Source organism: Dermacentor variabilis, chromosome 2 (genome assembly GCF_050947875.1).
Source record: "Dermacentor variabilis isolate Ectoservices chromosome 2, ASM5094787v1, whole genome shotgun sequence".
NCBI classification, from domain to species: domain Eukaryota; kingdom Metazoa; phylum Arthropoda; class Arachnida; order Ixodida; family Ixodidae; genus Dermacentor; species Dermacentor variabilis.
This window is the reverse complement of record NC_134569.1, coordinates 53,487,250-53,507,195: the sequence shown is the minus strand read 5'-3', so window position 1 is coordinate 53,507,195 and position 19,946 is coordinate 53,487,250. Positions and strand designations below refer to the sequence as shown.

At 43.9% G+C, this 19,946-nt stretch overlaps 2 protein-coding genes across 4 annotated transcripts in view; one reads left to right on the top strand and one right to left on the bottom strand.

Annotated features, from left to right (window-relative positions):
- Positions 1-478: 478 nt before the first annotated feature.
- LOC142571859 (m-AAA protease-interacting protein 1, mitochondrial-like) lies at positions 479-10,954 on the top strand. 3 transcript variants are annotated; one of them, XM_075680532.1, is made up of 5 exons: positions 479-503; positions 2,811-2,882; positions 3,169-3,292; positions 3,391-3,526; positions 10,751-10,954. In XM_075680532.1, the coding sequence occupies exons 2-5, from the start codon at positions 2,814-2,816 to the stop codon at positions 10,833-10,835; spliced, it is 414 nt and encodes a 137-aa protein (XP_075536647.1). In that variant the 5' UTR covers positions 479-503; positions 2,811-2,813; the 3' UTR covers positions 10,836-10,954. The 3 variants fall into 3 exon arrangements, with proteins under 3 accessions (XP_075536647.1, XP_075536645.1, XP_075536646.1); XM_075680530.1 differs by lacking the exon at positions 479-503 and adding an exon at positions 2,277-2,676; XM_075680531.1 differs by lacking the exon at positions 479-503 and adding an exon at positions 2,277-2,676 and having other exon boundaries at positions 2,785-2,882.
- Positions 10,955-12,861: 1,907 nt separating this feature from the next.
- Snx27 (sorting nexin 27) overlaps positions 12,862-19,946 on the bottom strand; it is a 33,036-nt gene continuing 25,951 nt past the window's right edge. The window contains exons 10-11 of the mRNA XM_075680526.1: positions 17,531-17,659; positions 12,862-16,020 (exon numbers count right to left, since the gene is read on the bottom strand). Of these exons, the coding sequence (XP_075536641.1) occupies positions 15,943-16,020; positions 17,531-17,659 (207 nt within the window). The 3' untranslated portion in view covers positions 12,862-15,942. The remainder of the gene's footprint in view (positions 16,021-17,530; positions 17,660-19,946) is intronic.

Below are 19,946 nucleotides of genomic sequence, written 5' to 3'. Positions count from 1 at the left end.
GTTATTTTTTTCTTCACTGAAGCTTTGAATTGCTGAAGCCATAGGCAATGTCCAACGTTTTTAGATAAAAACGTTGGCAATATCCAAAAGTTAAGGCATGGCCTTCGAGATTTGTATTTGTTACCCAGAGGCATAGAGCAGAGGTCATAGAGTTTATGGCAGAGGTGCCCTCTTAAACAAACGTATATTGGCGGCGAGGAGTTACGGAGTCGCCATCTATCGGAAGCGCCTCGCTGGCGTAGTATGAGGGATCACGCGGCGCGCTCCTCATACGTTTTGCTGTCAGCGCTCACTGAAGACACCACGCGCGAGCTCTCCCAGACATTTCTGTAAGTACTTTCGGAACGAGAGAAGTTTCTTACTGTCTTAATAATAATCTTGTGCAAACTGAAAGCACACAATCGTTTACAGACGCTATCTCTTTACCGAATACGTACTACAGTGAATGCTACTGCGTGCGGTCGTCGCGGTGGACTCTCCCGAACCGGCTTCTTGCGTGAAAGGTAGGTAAACGCTGAGAGCAAACTATGTGAAATATGTTCTTATAGTGTTTGTATAACTAAATGGAACGTAATAGAACGAAGCCTCAATGCAGCGAGCACGCAGATTCGCAGCGACCGACTGCGCGTCTGCATGCTTGTCCGCGCACTGTTTCGCTTTCTCCACGCGCGCGTTTTCGCACCATGCCATGAGCTTTAGGCCGCAGAATATGAGCATTTGACAGTATACAAGCAACAACTGTTGCGTGGGCGCTATCAGAGCTGTTCAAAAACAATTTCATTGTAGAGACTTAATTCGACGCCTACGGGGACTGTGACGTGCCGTCGCGACGATGTAATCTTTTTTTTTTTCTTCTAAATTCTTTATTGTCCTTTCAATATTATTTCTCGAGTTGCGTCGCACTGTACGTTTACTGGTGTTCTCAGCGTGCAATTTCCCGCTGCTCCTTTTTTGTAATCCAGTGCATTAATTCATAACACAAACATGACCATATGCCATGCTTTTATTTAAATATGCTTCTTACCGCTGCCTTTCCACTCCACTGAACTTGGCCAGTATCTATAGCATCGACAAGTTCGTAGACCAAACCGTCATGACATTAGTCGGGCAGCGGACTCGGGCGAGCGTCTCAGTGCGCGTTTTCAGGACATCGCAGACCGGGCGCCGTAGCAGAAATCTTCCTTGCGTCTGTGCTTGCTGCATACCCGAGTTGTAGCCGATGACTGTTTGCCGGTTTTATGTTTCGCGAGCCAAGCTTCACGCAACTTCTTGTCATGCGGCTACGTGTGAATAAGGCTGACACCGCGGCCTCCGTTACGTGCGTCTGGCCCTGCGGCACCGAGCAGTAGCCTACCATGTTGCGCGCCTTCAAAGACAGCCACTACCTATTGTAGTGCTTTGCAGTGTTGTAAAGGAGACACTGGAAGCGGGAAAATTTCGCCACTAAATGAGGACCGCAGCGTACGAGGGAATTTAAACTCGTTTTCAGCTCGCTTCGGCGCTCCCGAAGCAGCCGACGCGGCCGCTATGTCCACGTGATCCCTAATAGCACGTCACGCCGACGGACGCGCCAGATTTTCCAGTGGTGGAGCTCGAGGCCAATACACACTCTAAGAACAGTTTACACCCTTTGGCTTGTCCCTTCTGCCACACAAAAATAATCGTCATCTGCCAATTGATGCGTTTCCTTTCTTTATCGCTGCGAGCCCAGAACTTTCCAGTAACGAATGGCACGCGCGTTATCAGCATAGAACAGTTTACACCCTTTGGAGTGCCCCTTCTGATAACGCGCGTGCCGTTCGTCACTGGAAAGTTCCGGGCTTGCAGCGATAAAGAAAGGAAACGCGCATCAAGGTAGCTGACGATTATTTTTGTGTGGCAGAAGGGGCAAGTCAAAGGGTGTAAACTGTTCTTAGAGTGTACATTATTTGGGTCGTATCTTGCCACCAACATTATCTTGCCACACAACAATAATTGCGATCTGTTTTCCTTGCGTTTCCTTTCTTGAAAACGCAGCCCTCGCTACTTTTCTGTCAAGAATGCTCTGTCATGCTGATAACGCGCACGCCGTTCGTGAACTAAGAGTACCCGCGGGCCCGCAGCGTTACAGAAAGAAAATGCAGACAAGACAGATGACGACTATCGTTGTGTGGCAAGATACGACCCAAAGGGTGTAATTTTCCATTGAGTGCAGAGGGTCGTATACAGAGGGTCCAGAGGTCCAGAGGCTGCCACAGGTGGCTGTTGATGGAACGAGACATATTAACAGCCGCCGTGCTATCGACATTAGCGTATAACATGGCGGCTCTCAGGCAGGCGGCATTAAGGCTGTGCTTTCATCGACAAAATTTTCTCAATCTTCACGCCGCTGCCACTGCCGCCTGTGTACATTGTGCTGGCATTTCCTATGCCTGGACGCCGCACCTCCGTCCTCTTGCGTCGCCGCCAAGTGCTGGCAAGGCGTGCCAGCAATCTTCAGTACCAGCGTTATGTGCACACCCAGTCCGCCGATGTTCATCACGAAGCGAAAATAGCTTCGATTTGATGAGGAATTCTCACATAGTGTGGCCGAACCTAATATTTACAATCAAGAATTGGATACAGACTATATTTATCATCAAGCCCTACTTAGATGCGACTTACAACCAGCGCGAATTCCTTGACGGTGCTAAGCAGGTGATGCCGCCTTTTGATACGATTTTGTCAGCCAAGCGCTGGCGTAGTGTTTTGCTAGGGTTTGAGCAAGCTGAAGGGATCGTTGTGTTCATTTGTGTCCTATCACAGGTACCCAATGTCATTTGTGTTTGTAGGCAATGACGTACGTTTCGGTTCTGATGAGCAATGGAGACTTCACATCCATGGAGGGCCTGGTCACTAACGATGCAAGTATACTGCAAATTGCACTTGCAACGCTTTATGCATTTATATATTGCATTCACGTCTTGTAGAGTTTGTCTTGCATGTTTGCATCATCTCTTAGTGGAAGATTTCACAGGAAATCAATATAACTTGGGCCAGTTGGCTGATACTTGGTGAAATCATTGTAGCGTAAACAAAACACACAAATAGGAAGATATGTCAGGACAGCATCATTCTGGAATCGACCCTATATTACTCGAGTTTACAGATCTCCTTCTTTCCTAAACGCTTAACAGCCTTTCTGTGCAGGTTGCGTCTGCAGCTCAGGCAAGTTGTTGCTCCTTGAGTGTTGAACAACGTCAGAGGCTGGCCATCAAGTTGTCTGACATCTACTTTTGTTTCTTATATCAAATTGGTATCATCATGGATGACAGTAAGTGACCTTCAAGTAATGGCTCATGTACTTTTTTTTATAAAAGGAAAAAAACAAAACATTTCTCATTTCAAGTAATAGATGGGTTTGAATTACAGACAGCAACCAGAGATATGTGGAAGCCACTGTTGTCTACCACTACATGCCAGGTCTAGAGGAGGCACGGCGAAATCCTGAGACGATGCATGAGACGGTGGAGCAGCTTCAAGAGAAGGTTCATGTTGCCAACTACAGGTAGGTACTCCCATTCATTCTAGCTGTGTTGTTTGTAGCATGTATCTTCGACAGGCACAAGTGTCATGATTACTCATTTGCTCTTAGTTAACAAGCAGTTTGTGTGGTGGCCACAGTTCTACTATATCGTCACCAAATGTGTACACTTTTCATGCAGTCAATTCCATCACTAGTGGGAGGTCATTTCGAAATACCAGCAAGCAACAAACTTTACCTTCCCACCTCCACTAACTTTTACCAATTAGCCAACAGGCATACAAGTTTAAAGGGGCAGCATGCTTCAGAGTGTCAGCAGTTCCATACCATTCCTTGTATGGGAATAAGCCAAATGAAATAATAATATTTAACAGTTGGCATTTGCAAACTGAAGTCATTCAGCTCCGAAAATTCAAAAATAGAAGCTGGTCTTAAAGAGGACTCTCTTTTGTATTTCACTCACCCTGTGATTAAGCTGCAAACAAATGAGACCAGCGCTTTTCACACATGTGGCAGGTTATTTTGTCATCATAGCCAGCATGCGTGCTTTCAGACAGGCACTGTGGGTATATGACAACCGATTTCCACATGCCGAATGGTGCAAGACAAATGAGACACTAAGAAGCAATCACTGCATGCTTCATACCACAGTAGTACTTACAAGAAACTTCCTACACCAATCTACACCACCAAGCTAACAGACTGGACAGCCTTCAGACAAAATCGTCTGTTCACTGGTCTTACCAGCACCGAGAACTTTGAGGGATGGCTCTAGAGTACCCAAGCGGCAATTGATAAACACTTCAAATGCAAAGTACTCACCACTTACAACCCATCAGTTGATTTGCACAGTTTCACAAAAAGGTTGTGCCGACATAAATACAACAGATGTCTGAAACTCTGCGTCGCAGCACTCGCCACAGGCACTGAGAAATATGCTGATCATCTCGCACAACAGAACTGGGGTCAGATGCACACTACTCTACAGGTACTCTGGGCACAGCCAAGACATGGCACATTCTCCGGCACCTTCTCGATCCCACCCATAACAAGTGGGAAAGCCAGCACGCCATGAAGTGAATTCTTCACAACAATCCTGGAACTGTTCTCAACTACCCTGGAACCAATACCTTAAGGACAAATACATAGCAGATCCAGGCACATCCGTTGAAACCCCTTTCATGTATGCAGGGTCTCCAAAGGAGACAATTTACCAGCCAATCACTTCACCTGAACTTATGCAAGCTCTGAACAAGCTTACTTGCAACACGACACTCGGCCATGATAAGATCATCAATAAAATCCTTTGGAACCTAGAACCTGCAGGCCCTACTCGACCTTCCTAATGAACATGGGACGACAGGTTGCTTACCAGCAAAATGGAAGCATGCCGAAATCATGTGAATTTCCAAACCGGGTAAAATGCCTTGCCTCAACAACCTGCACCCCATATCACTGACATCCTGTCTGGGAAAGCTCTCTGAGCACATGATCCTTGAAAGACTTCAACATCACATAAAGGACCAACTTCTATTCCCAGACACAGTGTTTGGTTTGTGATGCAACCTTTCTACTCTGGATGGTCTACTTCAAGTGAAGGAAGTCCTCGAACACGTCATACCCAATAGCCCAAAAGCCATCTTTGCATCTCAAGGGAGCTTTTGACAGCATGGCACACTGCACCATTCTAGAGAACTTAAGCATCCACTGCAGAGCATGCACATATACATATATCAAGGACTGCTTTATCAGCCGTACAGCCACCATCAACTTAGCAACTTGAGGACACTACCTCTCTACAAACATAACAAGGGCACAACGCAAGGCGTAGTGCTCTCACCAGTACTCTTCAACATCGCCATGATGGGACTCACACCCCAAGTTAATGTCATCCCAGGCATCAAACACGCTCTATATGTAGACGACATTGCCATATGGACTACAGGTGGCTCCGTAGGTGCACAGCATGATGCCTTAAAGCATGCATTCAACAGCTTACAAAACTACACCACACATGGTGGACTACAGTTCATTACAGAAAAATTGGAACTCCTGATACTAATGTGCATACCATGAGGAAAAGCAAGCCTGATACTGACCGATATTACACTCCGCATGGGCATCACCCAAATTCCCCAGGCTAGCTACCTAACTCTGCATCCTTGGCCTGCATGTGCCATGCACATGCCACTGGGCAATGCTCACTAACAAGTACAACACTCCACCATGCAGGCCCTTCATATAGTCTGTTGCATCACCAACAGGAAGCATGGCCACAAGGAGGCAGACATCCTACGACTCATACAAACACTCATCATCAGTTCCCTAGTATATTACATCCCCCATCTTCCGTTGGGGACAGTACATCTTGACACCCTCGATAGACTGTTATGAACAGCCTACAAGCAGGCGCTTGGGCTGCCACCCGAATGGCAACAAGCAACATTCCAACTGGAACCGCTTCACAATACTGCCCAAGAACTTATTGAAGCTCACCTTCTTAATGAACAGGAACCACTACAAAGATTGTGGGGGTTCCACTCTGCGTGCGGCTAGGGCTGAAGGCGAGCTCCGGATCTAGTCCCACGCAGTCGCTTTGTGTTACTCCCCAACCCGTAGCGCGGGAATCGCAGCTACGTCGGGTTCGAACGAATAAGGCAACCAGCGGCGTCAACTGTAAGAACGTTTATTGCTACCGGCAATAAAGAACACTGGCAGAGGGACGTCCTCTCTGTAATAGTGATAAATAGGCTGGCCTCGTTGCCCGGGATAGTTAGGCAACATGGTCACTCACGGGTTGCGGCAGGTACTCCAGTCCGGCAGTTTAGGGGTCCGGCCTCAGAGAGAGCGGGTCTCCCCCGGTCGCGCTGTTTTGTACCTTTTTGCCTGGGCGAGGGGAATGTCCTCCTCGCCCGTCAGCTACCTGACCGCGAGTCAGGGAGGAAGGGCGCGCGTGCGTCGCGAGAGCGAGGGAGAATCGGGAGAGGGCATAGTGCACCTCTCCCCTGTCTATGCCGGCTCTCGACGCGACGGCACGGGGGAAGATGGGTGCGTGTGCTCCCCACAAGATGAACCACTGAATGACACATCCTTCAACAACTAGAATATCTCCTACATGCTTCTCAAGCCCCTCTCAAGATTGCCCCCTCATCTTTGAAGTCAAATGCGTATTCCACCCATCCCAAAAAACATGCACATGCATTGGCCGAAGAGGAGTTAGGGCGCAAGCTTCGACTTGCAAATACAGAGCATCCCAGTCACCCTCTACGTGGATGCTGCTACCATTCTTCCACTCTCTGTGCACCCTCTGAAAAGGGTAGACAGTGGGAGAAAAAAAATTCCTGCAGTCACAGCGCGACATACATCCATCACAGAAGCAGAGGAGGTTGCCACTGCATTAGCTATCGTGGCCCAGCCACAATGGGACCACATAATCATTTTCTCAGACTCTCAAGCAGCATGCTACAACTGCACCAGTGGCACGATTTCTAACAAAGCTCACCACATACGCCTCTGACTACAAACAGCATTCCCCACTATTCTCCTATGTACTTTGGGTTGTGAGTCTCTACGTGACAGTCAGCAGGCGCATGCCAATTGGGCACTGCACAGAGACCTGGAGCCTTTTCCACTTACCTATACCTTAAAGCGCAGAACCGCACGAACGCTAGTGTGTCTCCGTCTTTCACTGTTCTCGTCTGATTGTGAGCACTAAGTTTTTAGTAATTTCTTACCAACACGCCCAAACTGCTACATTATTGAACTATATTTCTAGTATAGCAGTCGTGTGTCTCCCGTTTTCCTTCCCCATCCTCGTCTGGTTGTGCACTTTAAATTTTTCAGTTGTCAACAAGCCCATACAGCCACATTACTCATCTCCTACATTATCGCTCAACTCGTACCCTACCACCCCTACACAAAACACTCAGTTGTGAAGGGGCCGTGGCCTTATAAAGACGAATACTCGTCCAATCTTAGCCTATACCATGACGATCATCCCACTCTATCCTCAAATTTGCTTCCTTGTATCATACAGTGTGGGTATGCACACATACACGTAACCCTCTGCTCATTCTTAACTTCATGCCTGACCAGTGGGAAGCAGTGCTGACCAGCTCAGGCTGGTAAGGCAGGCATGGCAGGTGGTCGCCACTGCAGGGCTCCTGGCCTAAGGAGCCTACTCACCTGCGAGTGAAGAAGCTTGACCAGCTTCAATGCTCTCTTATGTGACACCACACATGTCAGCTGCAAACCAAGCAAGAATCCAGCTTAACCTCTTCAAGCTTGGTGTCATAATTTCACAACCTACCAGTTTTGAGCTCCTATATATGAATGGTACACTGAGTGAAAGAAAGCTAAATTATTACATCATGTTGCTGAAAAGAATATGTCACCATCTCCAATTCATAAAACAATGCTTTGCACTCAGAGTTTCCAACGAGGCTGAGCACTCAATGCACCCACTCAGGTGCACAGGTGCCAGTCATCCTTACAATACCAGCCGTTTTATAGTTATAGGCTGCCATGACATGTGAGGCACTTTACCTTTGAAGGCAAACATGCAGATATAAATTTTTGCATAATCTCCCCCCACTCCCACCTCTTTTCTTTTCTGTAGCAAGCCCACAAAGCTCACCCTGGATATTTAGCAGTTCTATGTAACACCAGTACAGCAGTATTTTTCCGACAGTGATGGTTTCTTATATGGACTAGCGCCTTCATTATGTAGCTCGGTCAGATTACTGTATAGTAGCAGATAATTACTGCTGCTAATAAATTGTTATTAGAGGCAGCCATCTAGCTAATATGTTTAATGGCTATCTATTAAACTTAATTTTTGCTCGAACAACTGATCACACTACCTTATACATCAAGAAAAGATGCCAAAGCACATATCTTCCAAGGCCTACTAAGCCACTAAAATATGCTTCCGACATAATTGCACAAAAAGGAAGACAAGAATAATCTAGTAAACTACAGATCTATATCAATATTGCTGGTATTTTCAAAAATAATTGAGAAAATTCTTCATTCACTATTAACAGAATTCATCAACACACACAACCTATTATGTGAATCACAGTATGGTTTTTGGACAAATCGATCCACTGAACCTGCTCTACATAACCAAAAAGAGTTTATTCTAAATAGCATTGAAAATAAACAATTTGTGCTTGTTTCTGTAGATTCAGCAAGGCTTTTGATTCTCTGAATAGAAATTTACTGCTATAAAAGCTAGATTTTTATGGTATATGGGGTGTGGTCTTCAAAATACTTTACTCGTATCTAAGCAAAAGAAAACAATATGTGTGTATAAACAGCTTTATTTCAACAGTTAAATAAAACTGTCTTCCTCAGGGTAGTTCTTCAGCAAAATATATTGTTTATGGTAGTATCTATATTTTTTGCTCATCAAGATATTAACCACTTACTTCAAAGAGGGAATTATATATCACAGAAATTTTATGAATAGACTTGTAATTAATGCAGAAAGAACGAAGGTGATCACATTTCAAGCAAAAGTTAAACAGTTGCATCCATCTTCATCTCTTTATCTTAATAACATTATTCAAATTGCAGATGACGTGAAAACATTGGGTAGCATATTTTCTGAGAACATGCTATGGGATACGCATGTAGAACCTGTGGTGATAAGAAATGGCCTGCACACTTGGTGTAGCTTATCGCAACATCTACTTCCATTGAAAGCAATACTAATTATTTACCCTTCATTGTTTCTGTCTCATATATTACTGGGGTAACAAAGCAAACAAACATTTATAAGCTTACAAGACTTCAAGATAGGTTTCTCGAAATTGTTGCTAAAACATAATCTCATCATGCTGTTAATTACACGCAAGAAAAATATAAATTTATAGGTCTGCAGAATCTTTACAATCGCTGCATTTGCAAGGTGATAAAAAATGAATTGAAGCAAAGAACAGTTAATTTCTAAACTAACAAACTTAGAACTCGCTGAACATAAATATATGGCACCATAACTGTTGGTTAGTGCCTCGATAACACACAAATTATGGCAAACAGTTACTATGCAGTGTTATTCCTCAAATGTTAAATAATCTTAATGGCATTGGTGTAAGCATGGAAAATATAACCAACAGATTTCACAAAAATGTTTTTATAGCTTTAATGTTTACTCGTGTCATATAGTGTGGTTTACCAAATCGTACCACTGCACTCCAATTTTTTTCTGTATATACACAAGGAGTGTGCAAATAGTGATTTTTTAGACCAAATCGAATACGTTTTTTGAATAGCTTTTGAATAATGAATAGCCATTATCACAATATAAGGTGATGTTTAGAACCCAATAGTCTTGAAGTTAGCAAGTTTCTGTCATTACATAGTACTTTATGAAGCGTTGTTTCTTAAAAGCACAAATGGAGGATTAGGAGCAAGCAAGTAGTTTCTTCGCAAGCACAACAGGGCTTTTCAAACAGTGCGAAGGATTGCTGTACAGCCTGTAAAGTATGGCTACCTAAGTGACGTAACCTGCTCCACTACTCAAGCTCTTGCATTTTAGGAGGTGGAAATTTACCGTAGTTTTGCTTCAACTTTATTGGGGCACAGATATTTTGAAATATTCAAAATATATTTACATTTATGAATGGTGACTACTCGATTCGTTATTCAATTGCACACCCCTAATTTATTAGATTGTTAGATTTCTTTATATTTAATCAGTAGCTATTGTGCCCCGTTAAATGTGTGTCTAGTATATTGTTGCTATTTTCTTATTTTACCACTTTGTGTATTTCATGCCATTTTTTTTTTTTTACAAAACAACATTTTGCTGCTTTGCAGCTTTTTTTAGGTACGTAGTGGGAGCTGGTCAAGCTGCTGGAGTGCAGCTTTTACTCCCAACATCCTTTATGTGCATCAAATGAAAATACACATTCATTTCAATACTGTAACTGCTTGCTAACTTTTTAAAGCTTCTCTCAGAATAAATTTAAGAAGAAAGTTGGAAGTGGTGCACTTGTCTCATCTTAAATTTGTGTTCCAACTCTGCAGTCTTTGTAGTTGCGCAAAAAAAAGTACCATCTAAGGCACAATTTACCTATGTGCCATTGCTGCTCTGGCCTGCAGGACTGCAGGATATTGTGCAATGATCTTCATTGTGCCTGGTCACCATCACGCCACTGCCCCTTGTATAGCTATTGTTGAAGGAAATGCGGTTAGAACGCAACTATATTTTTAGTTAAAGTGACGTACCTTTCTTTTCAGGTTCATTCGGGACTACACTAAAGGTGCAGAGGCTGATTGGACTATCAATCAACTAAACCACTTCAAATTGTCAGCTGTACCGTGAGCAGTTGTACAGTTGCCTCAGTCTGTAATTTGGAATGTTTACTGCGAGCTTACATAGATTGATACTACCTGGCCAGTTGTATATGCAATACCGGCATTAAAATTTGTGTCTGCAACTAAGTTGGTCATTGTTGCTGCTTGCAATTTCTGAACTTTTTTTTTCATGGCACCAGCTTTGAATATCATTGTGTGACAATTCAGCATACTTTTAAAATAAAAATCACAGATGGTCATAATCAGAGTGTCTACCAAGTTGACATTTCCAATTTCCCTGCGTTTTCCAGGTCTTCCCTGAGTTCCTTTGCGAAATTCCCTGAGTGATGCAGAACTATGTTTTATGTCAAGACTGGCTGAAACCATATTGCCCGATGCTGTCACTCTCTAGTAAAGCATATGAAAAAATTTAAAAAAGACAACTTAATGAAATTTGAATACTAAGGAGTAGTGTTTATGCTATTCAAAAAAAGAATAGAAGGGAGGGGTTAGTAAAATGCACAGCAAATAAAAAGCCTTCGAAAAAAATTGCAAATCGAGTCGGACATTCTCAAATACAAATAAAAAGGAGATGCACACAGATGCAAATATTGTCGAATATGAGCTATTTCTATCAACTGATAGCAAGCTCAGTGGTATGAGGCACGAACTTTGTCACAATTGAGATTCTCTCTCAACAGCTCGTAAGTCAACCTCAACTGTCCTGACATACTCTCAGCCCGCGAACGACGCCTGTGTTGTGTTTTACTGCTTTAAAGAGTTATTTTGGTTTGGATGAGGGACAGCTGCATCTCAGCATCAGCCAACACTGTTTTTTGAGATCAAAATGGTGACAGTACGCTTCCTTTCCTGTTCATTCCCCAATGCGTAGGCCCTTTCTGTTCTTGTCCGCCTTCCGCCACTCATTCACCACACAGACCATTTGAAGCATCTTCTTGGTCAGTTTCAAAGTCCACGTTTGATTTTTCGAACTCCCCAAAGGCCGCGAAAACGTCTGAAAATCGGCCGGTTGGAAAAATGAATGCATGTCATTTACTGCCCTTAAGGGCTCAATCTGCCACAGGCACATTCGAAAATACTCTGCAGGCCTGTCGGTACACATATTAGGCATATTGGTGCTTGTACTGTGACAGGAAATACTGGGTGTACGCGTGTATAATTAAGAAATACCGTGTCCCGTGGCAACAGCCCCTTCCCACGCATGCTTCACTGCAATACTTTTACATGTGCTTCACCAAGTAAAATTTCTGTACAGAGGCAAAGCTGACTTTCAGTAACAGTCATTATGCAACGCACTGTGCTTTCCAAGCTTCTAAGCCAATTGCGAGGACTACAAAGGCGGAGTCCGTACCATCGCTGACAGCAGCAAATTCTTTCAATAAAAAACGCTGCACTCTAGGGCAAGAAGCTTCATAGCGAACGTCGAAGCAGCTAGGCCTAGCGTAGCCGCAGTGGTGGCTACGGCTGCCAGTGGATCATCGTGTGAGAGCGGCAGTTCGAGGCGGCGAGGTAATCAAAATTGCAGCGGTGGTGGCTTTGAATAATGCCATTTTGGACCTGCGGTCACGGCAAAATGTCTGGAAAATTAGACGGCGAAGAGTTCTTGCGTGCGAAATTCCAGACGCTCTGATACATTGACTTTATGGGGTACTTGGTGGTGCCGCGAAGCCGTCCAAATTATCGGGAATCCGGAAACTCGTCGTTCACTGTACACTAGCAACTCCTCCAGCCGACGACAGGGCGTCAAAGACTATTCATTACGATTCCTGTCTGTTACTCGAGCCAGCGTTACTGCGACTTTCAACCTTTTCAATAAAGTTACAGCTAATTTTCCCTGATAGAGGCACAAATTCACCGAGTTTTCCCTGAGTTTTTCCAGAATACTCAAAATCCCTGAGAATTCGCAGTTTTCCCGGTTGGTAGACCACCCTGATAATATACTTCCAAAGAAAAACGCTTGGCAAACATGAGTGCTTCAAGGAAAGTACTTGGACTGAGCAAAGTTGCCCAATAAGAAAAGCAGGGCTGGGTACTCAATTCTCACTTAACATTTATTGAATAAGAAATTCCAAAACAAAAAAAGAACGTGACCATCCCACCTGTCTTGGACAGCTTCTACTGCTGCATGCTTACTCTATAAACAAAGCACTGGATTTGGCCATGTTGCACAGGCTTGGCAACAGTTATTAAAAATAAAATAAAAAACATGCATTCTTACAGCACTTTATGATCACTGGTGCATCACACCTTCACTATTGATTACACAGCATGGCTGATATGCCACACTGAGGTTGCATGTTCAAAAATTTCCACTTGAGGAAAATAATGCAATAGTTCACAAGGATGACGAGAACATTCTAGTCACTCTGCAAATGGCTTCATTCTATGTGCAGGTGTTCTCTATTTATTCAGTTAGCTAAACTGTTTCCTTCTGTCCGACATTTGCTCCCTTGGGATGCGGACATTGGTGTTAAACAGCCTTCACAACTTCTGCACATCAAATTCTGTTTGAACATACTAATGGCTTCATATCACAGCCATTCACCGCAGCTGTAATGCAGAATCGTAATATTTTCAAGCAGCTTGCTTTTGCCTTAAGCAGCTGCCACCATTTAAGCGAAATGAGGCCTGAGTATGTCTCTGGATGGCAGGCGCTGAAGAGGACATGGCACGCGCAAGTACAAATCATAGTGGACCACAGGAGCATGTGGTGAAATTGCATCACTGCACCCCGTCAACAGCACGGCACATGGTCTGAAGTTGAGCACTTGCATGATATTTTGCATTAATTTTAAACATTGTGCATCCGGGAGTGAGATGTCAAATCTCAAAAAATGCCAAAGGGTGCCACTTTGATAAAAGCAATGGCAGCATGACTACTAGACCTTGCCAGCGTCTTAAGACACACACTGCTGCTCCATTACCTCATTTCAGCCCTGAAGGCAGAAATTTTTTTGCCTGTTGCCCACGGTAAACAGTAAGGCCATTGCGGTTGGCTTCTGTCAGGGGATGCTAGAACAGGCATTCCTTGACGTAGATGTAACTACATTTGTTAACTATCAAGCACAGAAATATACAAGTGAGCAGGTATTACCAATTTTACATTTTGAGCTGCAGTGGGTGCACTGTTGATGGTGGACAGATCTTTCAGCCGTGCTGCTACCAATAGAGGTGTGCACTGGCCTTATTGAAGCAGCGCTGCGCTTACCAGAATTTAAAATCTAGGTTCCGACATGCAATAACCTGCACCCCTGTAAGAAGTCTCAAGCACCATGCAGCAATGCAGCCACGGTGATGTACTTGCCGCATGCTCCAATGGTACCCAATATGTTGTCCCCACCTGTACTATGTTGGTTGCCAACAGCACAAGAAACAAGACGGGGGACAGAAAATATGGCAGTAGTAAAGGAACTGACCATCACAAAAAGACAGATACATGCACAAAAAAAGTTTCTAAACATAGTGCAAGAAAAAGAAAGTGGAAATTTTAGTACACCAGCTAAATTTTGCTGGTACAAGGCACTGGCACATGCTAGTGGCCACATGTGCCACACATCCATTTGCGAACAGCAGTGTATGCTATTATTTGTAAAACCGTGGGTGCAGACATGGTTTTTGCATTTGTAAAGACATGCCTACCAACAGATAAACTGCATGTACCTGATTCAACCTTCCAGTGTAAAAACTGGCGAAATTTAAAAACCATACTGTATATATAGAGAGTAGCTCAAATGCATCAAAACTTCCAATCCCCTGAACACTGGACAGTAAGTAAATTCCATCTTGGGATAGCATACAGCAAACAGAGGCATCATCGACATTGCATGCCAAAATACTGGAGAGCACACATACATGGCCTTTGCGCTGGCACAAGCATGCCCACTAACAAAATGGGTATGCATGTGAGCAAGCTCCCCCCCCCCCCCCCCCCAAGCTTAGAAATCATAAAAAAAAAGCTTTAAAAATGCATTGTCATAGAATGCATCAAGACTGGAAATTCCCAAACATCAGATATTCCATCAATGTATATTGCAGCAATCAGACGTCATCGGTACATCATGCCAAAATATCCCTTGGAGCTTGCCATCAGTTGGATGACAAATCTCTCCATACAAAATAAAAAGAGAGAGAGAGACAGACGGAGATGACTAGAAAAATTACAGTGCTAATATTAACAAACAGTGCTTTTTCTGACGACAGAACATACTCTGCACCTCCAAAACAACAACTGCTGTACATACATTAAAAACTGTTGTGCCTTGCCATGTTTCATTTGGGCCAAATCCAGCAGCTCGCAAATTATTGCAACAACAACACGTACAAAAAACTCAACGCTTCCTCTCTCCCAGCCAAGCTGCACAAGATGGAAAAACAAGTAAAAAGACTGATTGCCTTTTTTTAAAGATTGGTCTCTCTAAAACTGCGAACAAACAAATGTTGTTCAGGCCAGTGAGTGTACACATAAATAAACATGGCAAAAAATCGACTTTTCAAACACATGAGGGCAGAACACATTGCCCTAGCCTCTTCATACCCCTGTTACACAGGCACACTTACTGCAGTTAATTTGAACTTCAGTTATGGCTTGCTGAAGTTACATTCATTTAGATGAAAAACCAAGCTTCAACCAGTCACAGAACTACTACTCTTTCTTTTTTCTTCATGTAACATACTGGAAGTGAGCTAGGCCACAGCTGAAGTTCGGCTTAGCTGCGGTTTGTTTGCCCATTCATCAAGGGTACAAGCCAGTACTGATGGATCTTCCCTCCCTGCCGACGGAACACGCCAACTGCATCAAGCAGAACTGTGGCACGCTACTCTGATGCTGCGTGCTCATTGCACATCTATGGCATCTGGTGTGTGCTCGACACTTGAACAAACCAAATGTCGTCTATACCTAGTATATACAAAGCCTTCTATGTACAAGTATGCACAAGCAACTACATGCAGTGCAGCTGGATTCCAGTGCAGCCCCTCGGAAGCACACGACAGCCGATGCTGCTGCATGTCCTTGCTCAGCCATGGTGGCACTACGCCCCCCCCCCCCCCCCCCCCCCCCCCACGAGCTTTTCCTCCTTGGTATAGGTCTCCTAGTCCACGGGGGGTGGTGGCTGTTACCCAGAAGATGCATTCTCTGTACGCCAGGTCCGTTCTTCTTGTATCCGCTCGAAGCAGTCAAACATGAAGAGGAACTGTAAGATCAGAGCGAAGCAAGGAGGCACAAGCTATCACTAATAACAATATCCATCACTTCAATTCACTTCTGTTTATCATTTTTCTCAATGTTAAACAAATAAAAATGAAGCAATACCTAGGCTGCAACTGAACGTCACATCAGGTAATGTGCATGGTGCTTCATTCACAACACTTTCCTTGCAGGAGTGTTCAACTGCTCAATTTATCCAACCACAGTGAGCATACTACAAATTCATGAAAAATTGGCTTCAAGTATCCAACTGGATTCCAAATACACTTGAATCTCGATAACTTGAACTCGGAAGCACCTGAAAATTTGTCAGAATTAAACAGTTTGAATTAAAGGAAGTTCACTGACTAGCTGACCTGTACTAGGTGATGCACGCGCACTGAACTTTTTGTTGCTGTGAAGCTGCACCTTAAGGTAAAATTCTCATAGTATAACTCTTTCGTTACCACGTCTATTCAAATCTATCACCTGTGATTGATGCTTTAGATGGCCAATTTTGACATGTTGGAGTCGTTTCTTATCCATTTAAGGCCATCCAGTAGTTAGTACAGACACTGAGCTTTCAGAATAAGTTTAAATTTTCGTGCTCCTGCAATGTTGTGATTTTGACGTACCGTTTTGCAAACTAATGTGCATATGTTGTAGCGAAAAGAGACATGGCTGTCACCTTCTGCCACGCTCTAGAAAAAAGCATACCGCTCACGATTATGCTGCACTAGCATCAAAATTTTGTAATCAAATGACTCCCAGCAAGTCAAGAAATATTGCTGGTTTTGCCGTCCGACAGTGCTGAGCAGTGATAATCAATTGAAAATGATGCCAGCTGTTCACTAGTGAGGTTTGGTTTGGAGTCCGAGTCGTTTTATTCTGCCAAAGTGTATTTCTCAAGGTCCGCCACACGTCGAACATGTGGACCTGGCATTTTCCAAGAGTTTCCGTTTCGCTTCTCTTGTAAAATCCCGGCAACAGCCGCTGCCAGAGTCACTACGCAGTTATAGAAAGTTGCTCCCATGGCGTCTTCCCGTGCAGCTGCGACGCAAGAAAAGCATCGTGCTGATAACTATGCTGCACCCGCACTTCAATTTAGTGGTGAGGACTCAAATTAGTATTCCAAAGATGACAGCAAAGCAGATTCAAGCTCTGGCGGCTACAATGTTTTGAGTCAGCATGGGTCATCCGCAGCTGTTCACCGGTGAGTTTTCTTCACGGCCTTGATCGGTCTCATTCCTTGTTCACGCTTATCTGCCAATCTTTTTGCATGACCTTAGAGCTCTGCTGATTATCTTCAGGGTGCATACTTCGCTTGGTTATGATGCTGCCATCGGCAGCAAAGAAAGTTCCGTTCATGTCAGGAAGGCCGCTCGTAGCACATCTCGGCTCAGCACTACGGATTTGACAAGGTTTCACTGTACGTGAGATATCACGCAATGCCCAGCTCTACACCAGCAAGGCAGCAATACTGCCCGCATTCATGTTATAGCGAAACCAGAACTCACATAAGGTGTGAAGATTTTCACCCAGCGTGGCTTTTTGTCGGGTCGGGTGTATTGGAATGCAAAAGCCATGCCTTCTTCGTCAACCTCCCACTCGGCCACTGTGTCCCATAGGAACTCGATCACTTGTGCCTGCACAAAAGTCACATAGGTTGTCATCACATAGCTAACAAAAGGACCACTGGTGTGAATGAAAAGTAGGGGCATGCGAATACCGAACAATAGATATCGAATCGAACATCATAATATTCACAAATTTAATGCTTACAAATTCTTCACAAAATTTAATAATTACAAATTTTGGGCAAGAAAATACGGTGCTGCACATACTCAGGTCACCTAGCATTGTATAACAAGAATGCAGCACCTTATAAGTAACTTGGACATGTATATTGAAATCAAGAGATACAATAAAGTCTACTTTTATTAAGGAGGGACGTGGGTTCTAAAATGTTTTTCTTCATTTTTGGTTCAATCTAAACTAAACTTCGATGTTTCAGCTAGTTTTTCATGCTGATTTCAAATCTATTAGTTTTTCGGTAGCTACTCTGGTTCAAAAAGAATTAGTCTGAAAATAAACTTAATGCACACTTCTTACGGGGCTTTGGCAAATGCCAAAGAATTGTGATGCTATTTTTATTTGCTTGAAAGCATTCTACAGGTAAGAAAACAGACCAACATTTACTGTTGGTACTTCTTTCTTATTTTGACTCATTATTATTTTTTATTGTAATTTGCAAAACGATGCTAAAGTAGCAGAAATAACATCACCCCCTAGATCATTTCAATATGAATACACTAATACCAAACTTATTATTGTCTCTCAACAACATCATAGAGAAAATCCCCGTAAGGCTGAGTGCTGTGTGTAAAAACATTGAACTGAGAAAAATGCATTTGACGTTTAGATAGCTGAAACTTTTTTTTAGAATGCAGCTGAAGCAATATTAATGACATCCTTTTGTAGCTTTATTCTTCACGAGAGTGGTCATACTGAATATATGACTGTACCCTCCCAGGAAATAGAGAAAAGCTTGTTATAAAGCCATGTACCGCCCCAAAACCAGCATGAGAAACTACCTTTACCACTTCATGTGCCCATTCTAGTGGCCTGCAAGCTTAATAAATACAATAATTGTATAATAAGGTAGCCTTTCCATAGCCAAATTAACTTACTTGCAATGTTAAAGTAAAATACGTGCACGGAATATTTATTGAAGGGCCTAAATTATTGTCGTACAACAACACTTTGCTCGACAGTGTGTGAGTGCTCTATGCAAGGTCCTTTGCTGGCTTGTGCCGTTTTGAAAGTCTGGCCTTAGTAGCACTACTGCCTAGATGCTCCCTTTGCGACTCTCGAAGCTTTTGCGACGAGCAGCTTGAATTTCCATTCCGTTGCGCACTATTATGCCAGACACTCCTTCTTACACGATCACTGCACTTCTGGCGCGCTCAGACAACTTGCCCACTGAATACTGTGTGCCGTATCAGCACAGTCCAGAATGCTGCTGGTTGCGCCGGCTGACGATCCGATGACATCAACCTGCAGCTAGGCCCAGTAGAATCAACGGTGTCGGTAGAGTGCCGCTTTGGACGCAACAGGTGGTTCTGGCTGTTCCGTTCATGCCGGCCGTTCTGGCAGCGCACCGTTGTCCACAGTCTGCAGCCTCTCGTTCCACTGATGTTTCCGTTATTTTTTTTTTCCGAAAGCTTGACATGTCTTCTTTACATGAGCGTCTTCTGATATGCCACAAGACGTAAAGACAGTGCGTCAGCCACGTGAATGCAAGCGAAAGTAGATGAAGATGACCCACGCAAACCTGCAGCTACGGCAGAGACTGCGGCGCATGCAAAACAAAAATAAAAAACAAATAGTTGCTTCAATCGCACCAGCCAATGGGAGGCGCAAGCTGGGGGGCTCAGCTTGCATGTATGCGTTCCGTACAATCAGAGGCCAGAAATCACCCTTAGGAAAACTGGTGAGAGTGATCGTTCTGTTTGAGCAGCACCATTTAAAGCTGGCACAAAATGCGCACAAGGAAAGCAGCTTCAAAACAAGCCTAAGGTGGCAGCGGTCGGCTGCGGCGACGGCGCACGAGAAGTTTGAAGAGTTTGCCTGGCGCAGGGCATTTTGTGGCTCCTGTGGTACTTCGCAAGCTGATTTTTTCCTATTTACCAATCGAAACCAGCGTTAATAATTTGAGGGCAGGTGCTTGAAAGCACAAACATTCTTAAAATGCATTTTTCTCAAAATCAATTTTTCGGACATTTTTCCCATTCTAGAATCCACGTCCCCCCTTAGATGGTACACCAAATTAGTATGCCAGCACTTATTACAGCTCAGTTCTGGTATAGACCACTTTATTGGTGATGAGGAACGTGGCCTCAAACCAGGTGCCGTGCCGCTCTCATCCTCGCA